At 40.9% G+C, this 19,859-nt stretch overlaps 2 protein-coding genes across 3 annotated transcripts in view; both read left to right on the top strand.

Annotated features, from left to right (window-relative positions):
- LOC127570177 (N-acetyllactosaminide beta-1,6-N-acetylglucosaminyl-transferase-like) overlaps positions 1 to 19,859 on the top strand; it is a 113,461-nt gene that overhangs the window by 83,314 nt on the left and 10,288 nt on the right. For both annotated transcript variants that reach the window (XM_052015432.1, XM_052015435.1), the window contains one exon: positions 1,926 to 2,015. In XM_052015432.1, the coding sequence (XP_051871392.1) occupies positions 1,926 to 2,015 (90 nt within the window). The remainder of the gene's footprint in view (positions 1 to 1,925; positions 2,016 to 19,859) is intronic.
- The window catches only part of rbm24a (RNA binding motif protein 24a), a 146,550-nt gene that overhangs the window by 35,021 nt on the left and 91,670 nt on the right, over positions 1 to 19,859 (top strand). The gene's annotated exons all lie outside the window — the stretch shown is intronic.

Here is a 19,859-nt window from a genome sequence, read left to right on the forward strand (position 1 = left end):
ATTCATTGTTGTCGCTGTTGACTGGAGAGATGCTGGTCAAGATGCATTTATATAGTTTTAGTCAAACATTCTTGTGAGCAAAGACCTGGAGTGCAAAACTCTAGATACTAGTCCCATTCAAAAGGCTACAAGATGGTTAATGTGGGAAATTTGTTTGGTAGGCTAAAGTTGTGACATGCTGGGGAGGTTAAAACACACTTTACAATTTCTGGCTGTGCTTAATTCCAAGGTGGGATGTTAGTGGTAAGCACAAAACAATGCTGTTACACCTGAAGTTTAGGATTAAACTTTAAAATTAGGTGATAATTCTTCTTTTGTTTTAATATTCATCCATATCTAGAGTAATAAGTCAAGGTAAACAACAGTTGCTCAATTTTATGTTATATGTTTAGTGGTGTGATTTCCTTTCAGGCTTTACTAGTGTGACAACAGCTACACTTGTCTCCAGGGTCAAAGTGAGGTGCTTGGCTCGATAGAGCAGATTGAGCATTTGTACTGGGGAGGAATATGTTGTCCAGACAAAATGTAAAGGGAAACATCAGGAGGAAATGCAACGAGATGAGCCCATCTAGCGATGGCCTTGTGGATTGTTTAAAGAAAGCAGATTAGCTAGAATGGCAGGTGCCAGCCATGAAGATTGAAATATTTGATATTATAAATCAACCACTGAAATAAAATGAGTGATTTACAGAATTTCAGTGGATGTTATCTCTGGTCTCTGACTTGTACTACAAGTTGAATTATTATACTAGTGGCAAATTATAAAACAAAATGTAATTGAAGGGCAGATGCCAGGGCTAGAGCTGTATCAGGGCAATGGACTGGTTTCCAAATTCCATGAAATATCACATTTTTGCTGAGAGAAATGCCTTTTACTTTCACTTCAAGACTTCTTGCTGAAAGGTGAGGACGTCATCTCCAGATTCGCTGGAAGAATATCTATTTTGCCAATTGTCTGGGCCATTTTATATTTTTGCCATTTAGCTATGCAACCAAATAGAATGCTAACCATGCTATGTTCGTGGTATTGGAGGTCTAGCTTTTATTGGTAGTATTTAGGCTTGAGATCTCAAGTTTATCTTAGAATATCTCTCAGGGTAAAATATTTGTACGTTATGACTTTTGACCCATCTGTGTTCTGTGTTGTTCTTTGTTCCTCTCATAGAGTAAATGTGTACAAGACACTCCCTGGGTTCCAGTAGATAGTTCTGGGAGGATCATAATTTGACCAAGTTTTAAAAGAACTGCAATTTCCTCGACGTGCAGAGTGGAATCTTCTCAACATATCAATGTCTTTGGCCTCTCCATGTTTCAGAGACTTGTAGCCCCGTGTTTCCTGTTCAGATCCATATCTCAAGTAGAGACATTCAGAATGATTGTCCTTCTCAACTGCTTAAAGTCTGATAACATCATTCACAATTTTTATATTAATAACACTCTAGCGCCCATCATAAAAAGTTCAGATTAATATCTTTTGGCAATCTTATTTTCTATTTAAAGTAACTATATGTTCAGTTAAATGCCAATTTTGTTACCATTTACTTTCTATACTGATGGCAACACACCATTGGATGTGTAAGTCAAGATGACCTAATATTCTATAAAGCTTTTATTGTCTGAGAATTAATTCACAATGTCAAACTGCTGCAATGAAAACCACCAGCAGTGAGAAACTTGCATCCAATAGCAGTTGAACTCCTTTTGCTGAAAATGCAGTTTTGGGACAGTAATTCTGTAGAATTAAATCTATAATGGTACTTTTGTGTCTTTTTAACTTCTAAGTGGAAACTTCAGAGGTTTATCAGCACTTTACAAAACTCCAACACACACCTTGTGGCTTTATTGAAAACTGACATGATAGATTCTTGAGGCTTGCAATATTTGTAATTTCTGCCACCTTTTAATACTACATATTCATTCCACAGGTGTACCTGGTTCAATGCCTGCAGCAGGCTGGAAAGGAAACTTGCGTGTTGTAAAATGGAGTGATCGGAAAGACCATGATGGTTGCCATGGTAATTTATTTAAACCTTTAACTTCGAGTCCTACATATATCATTTGTTATTTCAGTAAAACCTATTTACAGAAATTTTGTATGTAAATGTATAATCTCATCCTGGATAGTTGGCAGTTTTATCATTCTTCTACAGTGAGGCTTAACTGCATTAATTATTTGTATGAAATATTAAGTCTTCTGAAATTTGCAGTTTTATTTGTCCTCTTGTGAATTAGGAGTTTTTCTATTTTGGCCACAGATGGAAGCAGCCTTTATTGGTCAAGATACATCCCTGTTGCTTCAATTTGTTTTCCAAATAATTCATTTATGATGGTAGATTGACCACTTAAATCAAGTCATGTTGTAACAAACATGTGTGTTCTGATCAGAAGAGTGATCCAGAGAGCTTTCACCCATTGCAATATAGAGATGTGATTATCTTGCTACTATTTGTGTCATCATGTTATGCGTTTCAAACACTGACTATGCATTTATATCTTTCTGCTGTCTAAAGTATTCCTTCTCATTTTCAACTAAACATGAATTTTTGTATCATCTGCAAATTTCGTCATCGTTCCTCCTACATTTAGGTCAAAATCATTTGTGTTATACTGGGCAAGGGACCAAGTACTGAGCTCTGTAAAACCCAACTGGTAACAGCCTCTGGTCACAAAAACACCTGTCAATCATGAACTTTTACTATACTTCCTTCCACTAAGCCATTTCTGGGTCTAATTTGCCACCGTCCCCTGGATTCCATGAGCTATTCATTTTTGGTTAGTGTAAAATCAAGGTAGGCTATATTAAACATACTGACCTCATGAACCCTCCTGGTTACCTGCTGAAAGATTTCATTCAGATTAGTCATACACTATTTTCCCTTGCCAAATCCATGCTGACTGTCCTTGATTAATCTCTGCCTTTCCAAATGAATGTGTATACTGTACCCTGAAATGGATTCCAGTAATTTGACCATTACTCTACTGAAAGTTGCAGTTACTTGTTTTATTCCTTCCTCCAGTTTTGAACAATAATATAGCATTAGCAGTCCTCTGGCATCACTCCTGTAGCTGGGCAGGATGGAAAAAATTCAAAGCCTCTGCAATTTCTTTCTTGCCTTTTCATAGCTTGGGACATACTTCATCAGGACTTGGTGATTTATCAGTTTTCAAGGTTGATATACTTGACATTTCCTCTTTCACTACAATTACACCATTTACCTTAACTGCAGCATCAGCATTATCCTTCTTTTGTGATGATGGTCACAAAGTAGTATTTAAGAATCCCACCACATCCTTTGCCTCTGTACATTACCTTTTTGTTCCCTAATACTTCATTTCTTCCCTAAGTTATCCTCTTGTTCTTTTTATATTTATAAAATACCTTTGAATTTTCTTTGATTTCACTTGACAGCATTTTTTGTTATTTTTTTCTGTGCTTTCCTAATATTATTCGTTTTAATTTCATTATATTTTCCCGGGCTTTTAGGTGCATTAAGCATCTTTTTTTTTAACTGACCATCTACTCATTATCCAGGAGGCGTTAGATTTATCAGTCTAATGCTTTTTCTGCGGGGGGGGGGGGAGGATAATTATTTTACCCGAACCCCTTAAATCTCCTTTTTAAATGCCTCTCATTCCTCTGACACTGATTTATTTCCAAGTAGCCAGATTACTTCTTGGTCTAATAGAGTTAGTCTTGCCCCAAATTGGAACTATTTCTCCCATTTTGTATTTTCCATAATTATGCTAAATCTAACTGCATTCTGATCACTATACTGCCACTACATTTACCTAAGTGTAAATCATCTCCCACTGATTCTCCTTCCACTTACCCAGCTTCGTTCCCTAAAGCTAAATTTGGAGTTTCCCTTTCATTTGTTGGGGTTGCTATATCAAGAAAAGTTCTTCTGAATGCAGTCCAGTAATTCAATGCCCTTTACCGTAAGTAGTTCTTGCATATGCTAAGTCTAGGTGAGGTGAAATTACAGGATATTGTGTGCTGTTGACACTGAGTGGGTGGATTGTAAAATGTTGGGTGTATAACTGAGCACATGAGATTATCGCCCTTGATGAAAAGTGCTACAGCTTTAGTTGCACAATGCATCCTCTGTGAGCAGGAATGACATGGAGGCTTTGGAAAGAGTGTCGAAGAGGTTTATCAGGATGCTGCCTGAATTAATGGGAATGAGCTATAAGGAGAGGTTGGACAAATTTGCATTGTTTTCTCTGAAATGCTCGAGGCTGTGGCGAGACCTGATAACAGTTTATAAAGCTGAGAGACATAGATAGAGTAGATAGTCGATCTTTTTCCCAGGGTAGAAATGTCAAATACTGGAGAACGTGCATTTAAAGTGAGAGTGGGTAAGTTTTTAATGGAGATGTGCGGGGCAATTTTTTTTGTTTACACAGAAAGTGGTAGGTGCCTGGAATAGGCTGCCAGGGATAGTGGTGGAAGCAGATACATTAGTGGCAGTTAAAAGGCTTTTAGATGCACATAAATATGCAGGGTATGGAGGGATATGGATCATGTTCAGGCAGAAAAGACATAGTTTAATTTGCCATCATGTTTGGCACAGATATCATGGGCTGAAGGGTCTGTTCCTGTGCCATACTGTTTTATGTTCTAAGCCAAATTAACAATTCCATATCTCCCCGATGTAGAACGCATTGTGGATTTTACCCCCTTTTCTGAGAATCCATATGCAGAACCTTCCTGGGCATGTTGTTTGTGGGGACAGTTTACTTTTTCACTTAATTGTTGAAATCCCACCAGGCAAGCACCCTGCTCCTCCACTTGTAAGAGAAATTATGGGACTACATAACTAACCTTGATGTTCCATTATCATTTGTATCTTGTTTAACATCTGCCCAATGTTTTCCACTCTGCAGGGGTTCAGATATGAGGAAGTCTTAATGCTACCACTTCCATAGTTGGGAGGATTATAACCTGTATGATAATCTACCAAGGAAACAAAAGGGCATGTACTTAGAATCCTGGCTCTTTCTTTAGAAGCCTTTGCAATGAATTGTAAAATCTTACAAGCAGCTCTCTTTCTCCCCAAGCAAAACTTGTTTCCCTGAACAAATACTTCAGCATTTTCATTCTGACTTCCACTCTGAAAAGTTCTTCACAGCATCTGAGGATTGGATTTGGGTCAATTTTCGTTCACCATGTGTTGGCATTTTTGCTGAAGGTATGACTACAGCAGTCCACCCACAAGTAACATGTTATAGCCATGGATGCTTCCAACCAGCTGCTCGCATTCTTGCTGTCAGATCCTTGTGCATTAGCTCTCATTGCTGCTGCTTCTTCCTCTGTCATGTTTCTTCTTCAACCCTAGATGTAGGAAATGATGACAGTGACTGATTGGATCACAGTTCTAGTTCAGGGATGTATCAACTGTTGTCCCCCACTCCCACCATTCTATACTTGTTGCCACCATAGAGTACTGCTGATCTTTTGTACATCTCTGTTTCATTCTGTCTTTGTTATCATTCCCATAACATGTGCTGTGTGACATCAAAATCATTTAGCCTTTCAGATATGTTAGTTTGGACTTCCAAGTTTAAGTAAGTCAATCTAAGTTTGTTAACATACTCTTCCAGGTTTGAATTAGGCAATTGATCTGCTGGATCAGTATTAATTTCTCTTTCTTGTTGTCAGGACTGTAGGATTTTATGTTGTATCAACATTCATTGAGTAGGCAAAAAGGTTGGGTGTCTAACAGGGCATGTTCTAGGACAACTGGGCATAATCTCCTCCTGTATTTGTATTTGCAATGAATCTAGCCAGACTCTTCTCTCTCTGTTTTCAATACCCAGGATGGATTTTAATTAGCAACCTAATTAAGAGTAGTTGTGTCACAACCAGAATCATGACAGAATTCTAATCCTTGCAAGTATCCCACTAGGATGAGTAGCCTTTGTTCTACAACCCCTGCTCTCATATGAGGGACCGCCTCCTTAATTATGTTAGGGTGGATATCACTGAATATCATATCCTAATGTTATTGTTCTAGTTACCTCACTACTGTGACTACATTTGCCTTCGTGCAAATACATGTACATTGCAACCCGTGTTTCAAATCCTGCAGGTTGGAGTGGGGTAGATCAAAAGTTATTGACATAGCAACAGACCGAGCTTTTCTGTTGTACTGATGTTCCCTGTGCACCGTGAGCACACAGTACTACCATTTCCCTCTGCGGGCTAATGACACTGAAAGGCATAGCCTGCAGTTCCTGTCAAGGTGCAGTTGCAGGGATCTGTGACCCAACCAAACCCACACCCTGGTGACGAATGCTCAACTATATTACAAAGATGGAAGGAACCTTCTATTGGGTCTGGAGCAGCTTACATTATCAGACCTACCATTGTTTTGTAATTCAGTAGAGCATCATTTTTCATCAGATAATTCCTTTTTGACATCCATCTACTGGTAGCAGAGCTATGCACTATATATTTTAATTCCCCCTCCCCTCCCCTGGATTCATTGTATTAAAAGTTTGCCTTCTTACAGGATGTGGCATTAACTGCTGCATTACTTCTTCCTAGCCCTTATTTCAAAAACCTTAAACATAATCTACAACAAATATTTAACAGTACTGTTAGTGTTTACCCTACTATTTGCTTAATCCACCACAGAGTATTTCCTAAGTAAATGACTTTTGATTTGCAATATCCTATGCTGGTTGCTTCGGCAACAAAGTTAGCCACACAGCAAGAACTCCCTTGACTTCATGGTTGCTTTATCTGCAAAACACAAAAGAAAACACAGCTTTGCCATCAAGTTCTGCACTGTGATACAGGTTCTTGGGTTATCCAACTTGCACTATTTCTTCTAGTACGTATGTCCTTCTGACTGCAATTGTGTGTTGACCTTTTCTGATTGTGGTTCATGGCTTGTACTTGGGAGCAGGTGAATTTTCATAATGTAGATTCATAGAGAGAGACATCATGGAAACAGGTTCCTCAGCAACATTCTCAACAACTCCCCTCAGATTCTACTACTCACCTAAAATACTAGGGGCAATGCACAGAGTCCAAATAACCTACCTATCTGCACATCTTTAGGATGTGGGAAGAAATGGGAGCACCCAGAGGAAGAACATGTAAACTCAACACAGAGTATCAAAGTCAGGATTGAACCGAAGTTTCTGGCATTATGAGACAGCATCTCTGCTAACTGCGCCATGCTTTCATGGCAGCCCATGTTCGTCTTCATTTTATTCCATTACAAACGAACGTGTTCACAAGCCAGCCTGCTATATTGATTTCTTTCATTTGACAAAAACTCAGTAACCCAACTTTGTTTCAGGAAATGTTCCAATTCAGACCTGCTCATTCAAATTCTCAGAATCAAAGCTGTTTCTAAACCAAATCACTCATTTGCATTTTAGGAGCAGGAATGTTTTTCACTCAAGCTGAATTGAAACAAATTTTGAAAAGAAATCCAAAACCATAGAAATCAATTAGAGTATCAAAAGAAAAATCATGAGCAGCATCGACTCAAATCCTCTGGGTAAACAACATTTGAGATTATGGGAAAAAAACAAGTAGATCTGCTGTCTGGATGGCATGCAAAACAAAAGATTTTTACTGTATCTCACTACAGGTTAGTAAACCAATACTGATAACACAAAATCAGAAACTGCTGGATATGCTTAGCATGCAAAGTAGTTTCTGTGGAAAGACAAAAGGTTAACATTTCAGGTTAAACTGTTTCTCTTTTGTTACGGACTCGGTGAATGTCCCTTTAAGATAGAGTTAGTAGTGTGTGTGTGTGTGGGGGGGGGGGGGGGGGGGCATGCTTACGTCAACCAAATATAAAGGACGTAATGATGTTGTTGAAGAAGTCAGTCAGAGGAGAGAGAGAGAAAGGAGAGACAGACACCAGCCTGCTAGTTTCTCTATCGACAGATGAGAAACAATAACTGTGTCTATTACTACAATCCACGTATGGAAATTGGAAGTAATCCAGTGGAGTTCACTTTATCGTTAACCTGTAGAGGGAAACAGGTATTTGTGTGGACGACCACGAGTCGGATGCTTTTCGGGGTGAGGAAGTCACTACCAAGTAAACACTGAGGTGTTGTTTGGCTTCCATCGTGGAACATTTGGATTTCATAATTACTCTCTCTATGTTCTCTACATAACGTCTTATCTTCAGACAACGGTGGTTGTTGAAGAGCCTTTGCTCATGTTTCACCTTATGGCTTGCTGAACTGAACTTTAATAACCATTCCTGGACTTGGAGTTTGGGACTTTGCCACACACACACTATGAGTTTAGTTTTTGGTGTTAATGTTCAAGGTTTAACATTTTTACTTATAACATACTAACATTTTTACTTTTATTTTTCTTATTATCATAAGTAGTGATTAATAAAATAGTTTTTAACACTGAATCATGACTCTGTGTGTTTCTTTTGTTGCTGGTTCGTAACACTTTCCACAGATGGTGCCTAACCTGCTGAGTGTTTATTGGTATTGGTTTATTATTGTCATTTGTACCGACGTACAGTGAAAAACTTGTCTTACAAACTGATCTTACAGGTCAATTCATTATACAGTGCGGTTACATTAAGTTAGTACAGAGTGCATTGATGTAGTACAGGTAAAAAAATCAATAACAGTACAGAGTAAGTGTCACAGCTACAGAAAGTGCAGTGCAAAGGTCACAACAAGGCAGATCGTGAGGTCATAGGTCATAGTCCATCTCATTGTATAAGGGAACTGTTCAATAGTCTTATCACTGTGTGGTAGAAGCTGTCCTTAAGTCTGGTGGTATGTGCCCTCAGGCTCCTGTATCTTCTACCTGATGGAAGAGGAGAGAAGAGAGAATGTCCGGGGTGGGTGGGGTCTTTGATTATGCTGGCTGCTACACTAAGACAACGAGAGGTAAAGACAGAGTCCAAGGCGAGGAGACTGGTGTCCGTAATGCGCTGGGCTGTGTCCACAACTCTCTGCAGCTTCTTGCGGTCTTGGGCAGAGCAGTTGCCATACCAAGCCATGATACATCCTGATAGGATGCTTTCTATGGTGCATCGATAAAAATTGGTGAGAGTCAAAGGGGACAAACCAAATTTCTTTAGCCTCCTAAGGAAGTAGAGGCGCTGGTGAGCTTTCTTGGTCATGGCATCCACATGGTTTGTCCAGGACAGGTTGTTGGTGATGTTCACTCCCAGGAAATTGAAGCTGTCAACCCTCTCGACCTCAGCACCATTGATGTAGACAGGTGCATGTACACCGCCCCCTTTCCTGAGATTTTATTTCAGGTTTCCAGCATCTGCAGTTTTTTCAGTCTCCAGAATATGAGTGTAAACTGGCAAGAAATATATAGAAGTTTTTTTTTACAATCTGCTTTTGTGTGTTTAAAGGAAAAAAAACTGGTGGGTTCCTCACAGATAGAGATGGGAGAAAATATCAAGAGGAGGAAGGAAATGGCAAAGGAGTTAAACAAATACTTTGTGTCTGTCTTCACAGAAGGAAAGACCATAAAACTGCCAGAAATATTGAAGAACCAGGGTTACAAATGTGATCCCATTGTTTAAGAAAGGAGGAAATAGGAACAACTGATTCATTAGTCTGACATTAGTAGTATGGATAAATTCTGCAATCTATAGTGCAGAATGTAACCACAGGACAACGTCAAAGAATAACAAGATTTTACAGAGTCAGCATAGATATATGATAGGAAAATCCTGTTTGACCAGTCTGCTGGAGGTAAGAATGAGGAACTGAAGGAAATGATTTCTATTCAAAAAACAGTACTAGAAAAGTTGGTTTGCCTGAAAGCTGATAAATCCCAAAGACCTAATGATGTACATCCCAGGGTTTTGAAAAAAGATGCCTATGGAGATACAGTAAAACTCTGATAATCCAGCACTCTCCGGACTTGTGGTGTCAGATTAGCAGATCTTCCAGACTTATGGATGTTAGTCCTTCTAATACCCAAAGCACTTTTCACTTTTTTAAAAGATGTTACACAATATCACATTAAGTTTTCCTGTAAACTGCAAGTTTAAAGAGTGTGGAGCTGGGGCTCCGGTGAGTCCAGAAGGGAACACAGGAACCAGGACCCCGATGAGTGAAAACGGGATGCAACAAATATCACCTGGTGAGCAAATGCAGGAACATAGAATGTAGAACAGTCAGTACAGCAACAAGCCCTTTGGCTCACCATGTCTGTGTTGACCATGATGCCAATCTAACTAATCCCATCTAACACCACGTGGTCCTTATCCCTCTATTCCCTGCCTGTTCATGTGTCTGATTAAATGCCTCTTAAGCGTTTTCTATTATACCTACATTTGCGATAGTCATATAGTGGGAGTTTTTGGTGGTGCTCTGGTTATTCTATAGGTTTCGAGATTTGTTCCTGTGGATTGTAGATTAGCAAATGTGACCAACCCCTTGTTAAGAAAAGAGGGAGAGAGAAAATGTGGAATGACTTGACTTGGTGTCTGACATCATGTCGTAGGGGTAAATTCTGCAATCTATGGTGAATGTAACAATAGAACACTTCAAAGAATAATAAGATTTAGCAGAGTCAGCATGGAGAGGTGAAAGGAAAATCACATTTGACCAATCTGCTGGGATGGAAACAGTAGTCAATTTTTGGTGAATGATGACATATCCAAGGAACTTAAATGCATTTCTTGATGCACGTTTTGGCCACTGTCTTCCAGTTAGTGTTATAGTAGTTGAAATCTGCTATTAATACTGTTCTGGTGCTTTTACACATGAAAAATGTGCTTACAAATTGGATGTCCTATCAGTACACTCTCCAATGCTGTAGAAGGGACTGTGTCAATGTTTTGGCGCTTTGATGCGGCTTCAAACTTATTATTACTGGAGTCTACCATGCAGTGTCATGTCTTCTGTGCAGACTCTCTTTCTCTGCTTAATAAGTATATAAGTGGTGAAAGCAGAAACAATAGCAACTGTTAAGAGACTTCAGACAGGGACATGAACAGGCAGAGGATGGTGGGTTATAGATCATGTGTGGGTAGATGGGATTAGTTTGGATTTGCATGATTGGCACAGACATGGTGAGCTGAAGATCCTGTTCCTGTGCCGTGCTGTGCTGTTCTATGAGACTGGGGATAACTCTCTTGCTCTTTTTCAGATTAGTATCATGGAATCATAAACTAAGCAATTGAACATGATGTAACTTTAACCTAGGGATGGAAATAATTTTTAAGGAGATCAAAGGGCTGGATACAGCAAAACCTCTGGGACCAAACAAAACCCCAGCTGGAGTACTGAGACCTGTGCTCCACAACTAGCTGTGTCTCTGGCCAAGTTGTTCCAGTACAGTTACAACACTGTCCACTTTGTCTTTTTCTGAATAAACACCATCCTCTTCCTTGGATGCACACTGTCTTTTTCCAAGGGCTGGAGAATTAAGAACCAGAGGGCATAGGTTAAGGGTGGGAAGGGAAAGATTCAATAGGAACCTGAGGGGCAACTTTTTCACTCAGAGTGTGGTCTGTATATGGAATGAGCTGCCAAAGGAAGTGGTTGAAGCAGGTACATTGACAAGGTTAAAAGACTCTTGGACAGGTACATGGATTGGAAAGGTTTTGAGGGATATGGGCCAAATGCGGGAAAATGGGACTAGCTTAGATGGGCACCTTGGTTGGCATGGACCAGTTGGGTCGAAGGGCCCATTTCCATGCTGTATGACTCTGACTATGGTATGGGTTAATGCAGGAAAATGAAACAGAGGTAAAAGATCAGCTGTGACCTTATTGAATGGCAGATCAGGCAAGAGGAGCCCTATGGCCTACTCCCATTGTGTTTGTTCCTTCGTTATTAATCTGAGTAGGAAGAAAAGGTCTCTTCTTCTTTGAAATTTTACATGAAAGGCTGTGCTTCCAACAATGCAGTGTTTCTTCATTACAGCTCTGAGTGTCAGCCTAGATTGTGTGCTCAAGTCCCTGGAGTGAGGTGCCAACCTGTGATCTGTTGATTTGAGAGTTCTGCCACCCCGAGCTGTTGCTCACACTGGTAGTTGAAAGCTGAGTCGTCATGTTTGTTTCCTGCAACAAAAGAAGTTCAAGTTGAAATATTCAATAGACACAACTCTTCTATAGGGTATTTTGTCACTTTATCAGGTTACATAAGCTTGCCACATTGACTTGTTTGGTATTGGGGTAACAGTTTCAGTTTCTTGACTAAGTTGTAACCCAGCCAAATCCCCTATGAACTTACTGTTTCCCATGGCTTTGTTTACCAGTTTAAAAGCTTTCAAGTCAATCATTGACCTTTAGAGAAAGATTCAGAAGACTTGTATCCACCAGTATCCATTTTCTTAAAAGGGACCTGAAATCTCAATGCATTTCCTCAGTAGCAATGACCTACGGCTTCTGCATGGTTTGTTGTGTATCAATGTCTATTGTATAGAGCGTAAGATTTTATGAATCAGTAATATATCTGTTGATTAATGAAACACTAATTTTAAAATTACTTTCTGTTGTTAAAATTATGGTTGTATATCATATGCAAATACACCTCACATTTGAACAATGTGTAGTAGAGCCTTCAATACTTAGAAATTTTACTCATGCTATGTCCAGTTGTGACCTTTCAATGGTTTGATAATTGTATAGATGCCGTTTACAAATGAGCCAGAGGAAGCCAAATTTCCCACTTGCAAGTTGTTGCATATTCTGCATTCTATTCCAGTGAAAGTAAAACAAAAAATGCTGGAAATATTCAGAAGGTCAGGTTGCATCTGTGGGAGGAAAAACGTCAATGTTTCAGGTCAGGGACCCTTTGTCAGAACTGAAAAGGAGACAAATGAAACTTGAGAAACAAAGGACTGCAGATGCTGGAATCTAGATGAAAAACACAATGATGCTGGAGGAACTCAGCAGGCCAGGCAGCAGCCGTGGAGAAAAGCAGGCGGTCAACATTTTGGATCAGGACCCTTCTTCAAGACTGTAGATAGGAAAAGGGGAAGCCCAGTATATAGGAGGGAATAGCAGAGCAGTGATAGGTGGACAAAAGAGGGGAGGTAGGGTGGGCACAAGGTGGTGATGGGTAGATGCAGGTAAGAGATAGTGATAGGCAGGTGCGGGGAGGAGGGGAGAGCAGATCCACCAGGGGATGGGTCAAAGGTAAGGAGAGAAAGGAAAAAAAAGGTAGAAAAAAAGAGAAAGAGGTTAGGAGAGGGAAGAAGAGAAGAAGCATGGGGGGTGGTTGTGGGGAAAGGGTAGGGATTACTTAAAGTGGGAGAATTCAATGTTCATTGATGTCCTGAAGAAGGGTCCTGACCTGAAACATTGACTGCCTTTACTCCACGGATGCTGCCTGGCCTGCTGAGTTCCTCCGACAAATCAAACTTGTTAAACTGCAGGGAGGGTGGGGGAGGACGGATATCCCTGATATGGCCAGCTCAGTTTTACCCTGGGACTAAATTGTAAACAAGGTTATCCCCTCAATGAGTGAATAGGAGCAGTTAGAGGGTGAGAACATAAACAAAAGAACCTAACAAAAGAATGTGGGAGCTGCAAAATGCAAAGCAGGGGAATTAAAGTGGCAATTCCTCATCCCATTCCCACTCTGACCTATCGGTCAGTGCATCCTGCACCGTTACAATGAGATCCAACACAAGCTGGAGGAACAGCACCTCATCTTCTGTCTAGGCATGTTGCAGTTTTTGGAATTCTACAACTTCAGGTAACTTGATTTCTCGGTCTGTAGAGTCATCCATCTACGATCTGAGCTCAGCTTGTTTGCTTTCCCTCTCTGGGAATGGAGGACGTTCCCAGCCTGACCTGCCAGGCATGTCTTCCTGCTTTGCATTTCACAACTCCCACATTCTTTGGTCGGTCTTGTTCTTTAGTCTATTGTCTCACCCTATAACTGCTCCCATTCACTCACTGACCAGTGTTTACAGCTTATCCCCATGATCATCCTGGTTTTGCCCTACCAGAGATGTGTCCCCCTCTCCCCACCCTCCATGTAGCTTATTTGGCTTCTTTTCTCTCCTTCCTTGTTCTGATAAACAGTCTTTGACCTGAAACATTGACTCTATTTCTCTCCCCACAGATAAGGCCTGACCTGCTGAGTGTTTCCAGCATTTTCTGTTTTTGTTTTAGATTTCCAGCATCTGCATGTTTTTTATATATATTCCAGTGAAGGAGGCATCTGAGTAATAACTTTGTCAGAACCCTGGCTGACCAGAGATATTGAGGTTCTAGTCAGGAAAAAGAAGGAAGCATGCATTGGGTTTAGGAGGTCGGACGAGTGAACCCCTTGATGACTATAAAAAGATTAAGAATGCACTTAAGAGGGAAATCAGGAGGGCAAAGGGAGGGTATGAGATGGATCTGGCAGATAAGGGTAAGGAAAATTCCCAATAGATACTATAGCTGTATTAAGAGTAAAAGAGTGTCCAGGGAGAGAGTAGGTCCCCTCAGAGATCAGCAGGGCCTCCTACGTCTCGAGCGTCAGGAGATGGGTGGAATTTTTAACGAATATTTCTCTTCTGTGTTTACTGATAAGAAAATCATGGTACTCGAGAGATAAGAGAAACAAGTGGAGATATTTTGGAGAACATTCATATTTACCAGGAAGGAGGTATTTGCAGCCTTACAGCACATTAAGGTGGATAAATCCGCAGCGACCCTTGCAGAGATATTTGCTTCAATGTTAGCCACTGGTGAAGTTCCTGAAAACTGTATGGTGGCTAATGTTGTTCTGTTGTTTAAGAAGGAAAGCAAGGACAAGACTAGGACTACAGGCTGGTCAGCCTGACATCAGTGGTGGAGAAGTTACTGGAAGGAATTCTGAGGGACACAGTCTACCAGCATATGGATAGACAGAGTCTGATTAGAATGAGTCAGCATGGCTTTGTGCATGGAAATTCATGCCTGACAAATCTTTTAGAGTTTTTTGAAAAGGTAACCAAAAGGGGAGCTGAAGAAAGGGCAGTGGATCTTGTCTATTTGGACTTTAGCAAGGCCTTCAACAAGGTCCTGCATGGTAGGTTGGTCTGGAAAGTTAGGTCCCATGGAATCCAGGGAGAGCTATTTAGGTGGATTCAATATTGGCTTGGAGGTAGGAAGCAGAGGGTTGCGGTTGAAGGTTGTTTCTCAGAATGGAAACTGGTGACTAGTGGTGTGCCGCAGAGGTTGGTGTTGGGACCCTTGTTATTTTTTATTTATATAAATAGTCTGGATGCGAATGCACAAGGCTAGATTAGTAAGTTTGCAAATGATACAAAATTGGGAGATGTTGATACTGTAGAAGGTTATCATAGGTCACACGGGGATCTTGATCAGATTGGGAAGTGAGCTGAGGAGTGGCAAATGGATTTCAATATAGATTAAGTGTGAGGTGATGCATTTTGGAAAGTCAAATCAGTGTAGTAGGGCAAGTATAATGAACGGTGGGGCACTAGGGAGTGTAATGGAACAGAGAGACCTAAGAGTAGAAGTGTATAGATCATTGAAAGCGGCATCATAGGTAGACAGGGTGGTCAAAAAGGTGTTTAGCACGCTGGCTTTCATCAGACAGGGCACTGAGTATAGGAGTTGGGACATTATGTTGTAGTTGTATAAGTTGTTGGTGAGGCTGCACTTGGAGTTCTGTGTACAGTTTTGGTCACCCTGTTATAAGAAAGATGTAGTTAAAATGGAAAGAGTACAGAAAAGATTTATGAGGATGTTGCCAGGACTAGAGGGCCTGAGTTATAGGGAGAGGTTGGCCAGGCTAGGTTTTATTCCTTGGAACGTAGGAGACTGAGGGGCAACATAGAAGTATTCAAAATTATGAGGAATAGATAAGATGGATGGTAACAGTCTTTTCCCCAGGGTAGGGGAGTCCAAAACTACGGGGCATAGATTTGGGGTGAGAGGGGAAAGATTTAAAAGGGATCTGAGGGGCAACATTTTCACGCAGAGGGTGGTGAGTATATGGAACGAGCTGCCAGAGTAAGTGGTTGAGGTAGGTACAATAATATAATTTAAGAAGAATGAAAAACACGATGATGCTGGAGGAACTCAGCAGGCCAGGCAGCATCCGTGTAGAAAAGCAGGTGGTCAATGTTTCGGGTCAGGACCCTTCTTCAGGACTAAAGATAGGAAAGGTGAAGCCCAATATATAGGAGGGAAAAGCAGTGCAATGATCGGTGGATAAAAGAGGGGAGGCGGGGTGGGCACGAGGTGGTGATAGGTAGTTGCAGGTAAGAGATAGTGATAGGCAGGTGAGGGGAAGGAAGGGAGAGCAGATCACCGGGGGATGGGTCAAAGGTAAGGGGGGATAAAAGGGGGTAGAGAAAAGAAAGAGAAGGAGCATGGTGGGGGAGGGGGTTGTTGTGGGGAAGGTGGGGTAGGGATTACTTAAAGTGGGAGAATTCAATGTTCATGCCATTTAAGAAGCACTTGGATAGGTACATGGAGGGGCAGGGCTTAGAGGGATGTGGGCCGAATGCAGGAAATTGGGACTAGCTGGGTGGGCATTTTGGTCGACGTGGCCTGTATCTGTGCTGTGTTGCTCTATGACTATAATTGGAATCTTGCTTATCTCTAAACTCAAGACATTGAATTAAGTGTTCTCTGTGCTGTTTATATCAGATTGGGCATAGTGGGAATAGAGAGTCAAACCCATAGGTTCAAGTCTCATGTACAGGTAGCTGAACACCATTAGACTAATGCTTCAAAGACGCTCTGAGGGAGTTGTCCACAGTTGGTGTATTTTTTAATAGATGTTGTTATTACCAGGTCTGATGGCATTTCAAGCACCCATGGTACAATTCAGATAATGGAGAGAGTTCTCTCCAATGCCCTACCCAAATTAATGTGAGCAAAGTAGCTACTGTATTGGACAGGCATCCAATTAGATCACACTTTGGAGCCATTTAGTTGGTTCTGAAACCTTTGTATATCTTAATCATGTGGAAGGTACTAATATAAATGTTTTATTTGCTCATTGTGTTGGATAAAACTGCCACCTAATGTTTGGACAGAGCAAATAGTACAAAAGCTGCATTGTGCTCTTTTGTATCAGACCTCTCTCTCCAACCCTGAACTTGTCATTGAGCCCAGAGGTGCCCCACAAGATGCTGTGCTAAGGAGCCAATTACACTTGTCAGTCCCCTCAGAATGTCTGGTACCGTTCCACTTATTTGATGGGGGTCATTGGTTTTGCTTAGAAAGTTAAATTTAGTTTTCTTTATATAAATATCCAATCAAATAATAGTTTAAAGGTTTTTTTATTTTATTCAGATTTCAAAACTCTGACTACTAATAAAAAGCTATAAGGCAGTTCAAGGACGGACATAGCAGCAGAACCTTGCTGATTGAAAGCAGCATTGCTGTAAAAGTGCAGCACAGAACCAGAGGGAAGGGGACCAACAGCAAGCCTCATCTCCAAACCCTTTCTCCCCCACCCCACCCTAGCAGCAGTTCCCCCCACCCAACTCTGCCAGTGACCACCATCATAGTTGGACAGACTAGGGTTGTTTTCTCTGGAGCAGCGGAGGGGAGACCTGATAGAAGTTTATAAGATTATGAGAGGCATAGAGTAGAAAGCCCGTATCTTTTTTCCTAGTGTCGAAATGTCTAATACTAGAGGACATACATTTAAGGTGAGAGGGGGTAAGTTCAAAGGAGATGTGTGGGTCGTGTTTTTTTTACAAAGAGTTGTGGGTGCCTGGAATGCGCTGCCGGGGGTCGTGGTGGAGGCAGATATGATAGAGCCGTTTAAGAGGCTCTTAGGTGGATGTGTGAATATGCAGAGGATAGAGGGATATGAACCATGTGCAGGCAGAAAAGATTAGGTAAATTAGGTGTTATTAGCTTAATTAATTCAGCACAAAATCATGGGCTGAAGAGCCTGTTCTTGTGCTTTAACTGTTCTATGTTCTATCAACACTGAAGAGAGCTTCAATCAGGTCTAAAGCTGTACCTGAACATGGAGTAGATGTAAAGAAAACAAGCTACACCTAGTCACTTGAAGCTTGCAGTGGAATTCCAATGATCAAACCTCCATGCCCAGCTCATTCATCCCATTGGGCACTCTAGAATTTCTAGGTCATTTTGCTTGCAGTTCTCCTATTTACTGTTCCCCAGTAAAATGTTGTTCAGTATTGGATTTTGTATCAACCCTTTGCTGCCACGCATTCACGAGGTCTAAAGAAAGACACTTGAACTGCTAGTTGGTAAGGACCAAAGTAGTTGGGGAGAGAAGGCAGAAAAGGATTGAATGTACAGGGGTGAGGTGCATACGGTGAGGTAAGAGAAAAATAGGGAGAAAATCGGTGCAGTCTGCTTGCTGTCAAAGGATTCATATATCTGCGGCACATAGAAGATCAGTGCAAGTGGAAGGAGCATACCATCTCACAGACTACCTATCTGCCCGCCCATAAGGCAACTCCTGCCCAATTTGTGATGGGGTCTGTGCTTCCCACATTGGCCTCAGCAGCCACCTCAGATCCAACAAATCAGAAGTGGAGTCGGGTCAGCCTCCATCCTGAGGACCAGCAGGTCACGTCATTAATCCCATGATCTTTCGGGAGTCCCATTGCTACCAATATCATTGGCCGATTGGAGGGTCTTATTGTTTATGCTTCCCAGTTTTTAATGGAGGGCTTGAATGAGTGATCCATGATTAGGTTTCAGGATTTCTCCATCTTTAGCATTCAAGGATCTAAGTGGTTTTATTTCATTTTGTTTAGAAAGCTGCATTTAAGTTACTACTTTAAGCAGCAGTACAGTGAATGGATGTGGGGAATGGGGTGGCAGTAAGATGACATGAATTAAAGTTTGAGAATCTTTCTAGAATATTGATACTTCTCTGACCCATTGCAAGAAAATAATATTCATTAATTCATTGCAGGCCTGTGCCTTGTGTTGTTGCATGTCCTGTGTGAGCCACTAAGGCCGTTGAGGCTTTTATGTTTGGTTGATCTTACTAAAGTGAGAAACTTGAAGGGGGATGGGAGCCAGTTTAGTGAGCAGTTGTGGTGGACGAAAGAGGAATCACAGGTCAAGCTCTGGCTTCCTGTCCTGCAAAGACAGAAGTGTGTGGTCAGAAGGCAGACAGCAGATGGGAAGCCTTGAGGATATAGTTGAGCAAACATGTTGCAGGCCTTGATCAGAAGAGCATTCAGTCAGTCATCAGATAGATGTTGACCTATTTAATTTGTTATGACGAGTGATTTTAAAAACACATCAAGGAGCAGTGTGGTACGATTTACAGCAGATGTCGCCTATCCTCCGCTTAACAATTTAAAATTATATAGGTAATTACAAAGTTTAAAGTACATTTCGACAGGTAAGTGGATAGGAAAGGTTCAGAGGGATATGAGCCAAATACAGGCAAATGGGAATATCTTAGATGGGCATCTTGGTTGGCATGGACAAGTTGAGCCAAAGGGCCTGTTTCTGTGCTGTATAACTCTGAGTCTATAATTGTTTTGCAAAAGACTAGATGCTGGACTTTAGACATTTGATTGTAATGGATGTGGGATCTTCATACAGGAGAGACCAGAGATGCTGAGCTTGAACTGTCTATTTAGGATTTGTAACATCTATCTTTCCTTAAAATCTATCTGTTAATAATTAACTTATGATGTAACTTTTCACTCTTAATTCTTGCCTCTTTCTTAGTGCTTCTTAGTCACCTTATCTGTATCATTATATTTTGAAATCCTTGTCCCTTTTCTTAATGTTGCATTTGAATCCTGTGTCTTACAGTAAATTAAATTTGCATAAGAGCAAAATCTACAAGACAAAAGGGGAGGTGGAGGACAGTGATGTGGATTGTTAGTGGATCAACTCTCTGTATTAGAAACATTTTTTGAACATTAAGCAATTCATTGTCATGGAAGGCCCAACAAAGCAGTCACA

This window comes from Pristis pectinata, chromosome 5 (genome assembly GCF_009764475.1).
Source record: "Pristis pectinata isolate sPriPec2 chromosome 5, sPriPec2.1.pri, whole genome shotgun sequence".
NCBI classification, from domain to species: domain Eukaryota; kingdom Metazoa; phylum Chordata; class Chondrichthyes; order Rhinopristiformes; family Pristidae; genus Pristis; species Pristis pectinata.